This window comes from Pieris rapae, chromosome 7 (assembly GCF_905147795.1).
Source record: "Pieris rapae chromosome 7, ilPieRapa1.1, whole genome shotgun sequence".
Lineage (NCBI taxonomy): Eukaryota > Metazoa > Arthropoda > Insecta > Lepidoptera > Pieridae > Pieris > Pieris rapae.
Genome location: NC_059515.1, coordinates 2069278 through 2072558, shown reverse-complemented (window position 1 = coordinate 2072558; position 3281 = coordinate 2069278). Strand labels below are relative to the sequence as shown.

General features: G+C 31.2%; 1 protein-coding gene across 1 annotated transcript in view; it reads right to left on the bottom strand.

Moving 5' to 3' along the window:
* Nucleotides 1-1092: 1092 nt before the first annotated feature.
* The window catches only part of LOC110996574 (speract receptor), a 45962-nt gene continuing 43773 nt past the window's right edge, over nt 1093-3281 (bottom strand). Inside the window, exons 25-26 of the mRNA XM_045628967.1 lie at nt 2579-2687; nt 1093-1955 (exon numbers count right to left, since the gene is read on the bottom strand). Coding sequence (XP_045484923.1) covers nt 1773-1955; nt 2579-2687 — 292 coding nt within the window. The 3' untranslated portion in view covers nt 1093-1772. The remainder of the gene's footprint in view (nt 1956-2578; nt 2688-3281) is intronic.

Genomic DNA, 3281 nt, shown 5'->3' with positions numbered 1-3281 from the left:
CATTGTTTTAATACTGACGTGTCATCACAATCTTTTTATTGGATTTGAGAAACATTTTGAACAGATTGATATTATAAGTACATACAAATTTGTGCCTAGATATTGACTAGGGAATACGTAATCTAAGGCCAATTACAGAAACGTCATATTAATTACTTTTTATGGGCAACTTGAGTTACTCAATTGACACTTTTTGACAGTTGACGTGATTGATGTTTGTGGTTCTGAATTTGAATCTGTGGTTTTTCATCCAAAAACCTATTTTGATGAATTGTTATGCACAAATTAATAAAAGGTAAATTGTCAACCATTTTGGCCTACGCCGTATGTCATATAACTGAATTTGGACATAAGACACTTATGTGTAAAATAATCATTCACACAGGAGTGAATGATTTATTAGGGAAATTCATATATGTATTGACGTTTGTGTATTTGGCTGTATTTATAAAAATATAGTAAACTATAATAAAACTAAGCTGTCACATTTATCATAACTCATTCTTCCTGTTAAATTAAACTGAAAAAACACAAACATAAAAGGTAACATTTATTAAAAAATAAATAGGGATGGTCACGGCACAGAGTACAGAAACAAGTGAAGACTGTAGTACCAGTAACTTTTACTACGACCACACTGTTATATGCCTTGACGTTAGAACTACTAGCCAATTTTGATTAATATATTTGAATAGTATAAATAAATCACATCGTTAACAAAGTATTTCTTGCTAATTTTATGTAATTTTAAAAGCGTTCGACGTTTAGTTTATTACAATAAATTAAGATTAGAAATGAGGTAAACATCTAATAGAACAGGATACATAATATTTAACAAATGATGAAAAGAATGAAATTTATTTTAATGTAAAAATAACTTTTTTGACACGGACCACTAGAAATCAAAGCTATTGTTGAATTAATTTAACTTATTAAGTATCTAGTTATTAAAATAACTTAAAGAATCGTAAAACTTAAAAATAGTTATTTTTACACATATTGTGCTATGAAGATCAAAAACAAATTACTATATGTTTAAGACAAGCTAAGGAATTCATTATTGTTATAAATATATATGTATGATTTGTATATTAAAAGTGATTCTGAAAAGAGTGAATCGAGAAAATTTAAGACAAATTCGACAAATAGAACTGAATTATTTTTCGACAAATAATGCAAAGATAAATAAATATATACCTCGTAAAGAAGACTGAAAAGACAGACACGGTCCTTATTATTAATAATTAATACGAAGAAATAGTAAATCTGAAATAATTAGATTTTTAGAAAAAAAAAAAATGTTTTTTTTTTGAGTAACGACTTCAACGTAATTTATTTTTGATTTGTTTACATTTTCACATTGAGGGAGATTAATAACATCCCAGTCAACAAAACACAAGCCTCAAAGAGTAGAAGAAACTTTGTTAATTTACAAATTCAAACAAATTATGAATGAAACCTGTAGTTTTGTATAATTTGGCTTAGTTTACATGGGTTTTTTAACATTAATAAAAACAATTAAATACATGAAAATATGCCTGCTACACTCGGTCCCGTATTTCATTAGGTACCTCAAGTCCTAACCTCCACTCGATTTGACAAATGACAAACTTCAGCTGTTGACAGCTGATTTAAGTTTGAGTGACGCTTAAATACGGAGCTGGGAGTCAAGACATTTATCGGATGTAATTAATAATTAACGGTATCATAAGCTATTCTTATCTTACGGGGCAAACCGAAGAAAATCCAACCAGTTAATAGTTTCTACTATATTAAGCATCAGCGAGCAATGGTAGAGCAGCGGGATCGTGTACGCCATTAACAATAAGCCGAATGTCACATTCTGGGACATGTTCAATTATGGGGCATGATACGCTGGTGTACTCCTGACGAAGGCTTGGTGCCTCCAGGAGATCTATCCGCGGGCTTGGAGCAACTCGGTTTTCGCCTATCACCTAAATATATAAAATCTCTTTACTTGCCAAAATACTTTTGAAGTCAATATAAAAGTTTTTCCTAAAATATTACAACATTTTCATCTAAATGTATTTATTATTGGGAATTAAAATACTAAGCACGCCAAAGTGCGTGTTTGCATCCATACATTTCACGGAAAATCAGGTTGCATCAAAATAGGTCCAGTAGTTTGATATATGCACTACCCACGCAATGTTGACAGCTAGCCGACTTTTGTCAATTAAAACCCTTTTTTTGTACCAGAAACTAAATAACTTTAAAAACATACTTTATATAACCATACAGTTTATCACAATAAGATGCATAATAATTATAGCATAACTAAGTACGAAGTACATAATATATTAAATATGTGCATATTTGTTTAAGTGTACGGGCGTCAATAACACTTTTCTTTTGTCGCACTGTGTACCTGTCACCTTAATATTGTAAACTAATATTATTGCTTTTATATTATCTTTGATTCGTTCTTTTTTTAAACTACAGTATATAATATTAATGTAATAAATGACGACGATAGTGGACAGTCAAATTGAGACCAATTTGTGTTTCACCATCACATCTGTACTGTTTAAAAATTAATAAAAAAAGTAATACTAACTTCCATGAGGTATTCGTCGCTCCGATGATGCATAACACTATCATTGTGAGATTCTAAGTGATTTCCCGAAGCAAACCTTAGTTTCTTTGGAGATTCTAAACTACAACATCTGAAAAGTATAATCTATGAGAAATGGTCCTCTAAACCATATCAAACCATATATTCAGCTGTATTTAAAAAATACACTATTTTATTTATAAACTGGCAAGAAAAATAATAAAACGGGCAAAGTCTATATACATATGTACCTACTTCACATAACCAAAATTAATTAATAACCAAGCTTCGAATCAAAAGTTTTATTCAGTAGATTAAATTCCAAATAGCATTATAAACAGGTCACAGGTCTTTGTTAACCGCTGCCTTCGTCGAACTCTTGGAATATTCTGGGCCAAGAGAATCTCTAATCAGCAATGGAATGCAATGAAGAGCAAATTCACAGGTCTATAAAACATCGAAATGCGCTCCCGAGGGATCCAGTCCAGTAAGTCCAGATCATAAAAGAAACGTGGTTACCCAAAACAGACCTTAAGAAGTCATTGCAAAGACGAAGGAAGCTGGAATTACGCGGTGTGAAATGTGTGGCCTAGGAACGATCAGGCAAGAACTCTTCTCCATTTGGGGGACATAGGACTTTAAGTCAAGTACCTAAGTCACGTTTAGGTATAGATTTCTTAATTTAATTAACACTGAGACACTTAAG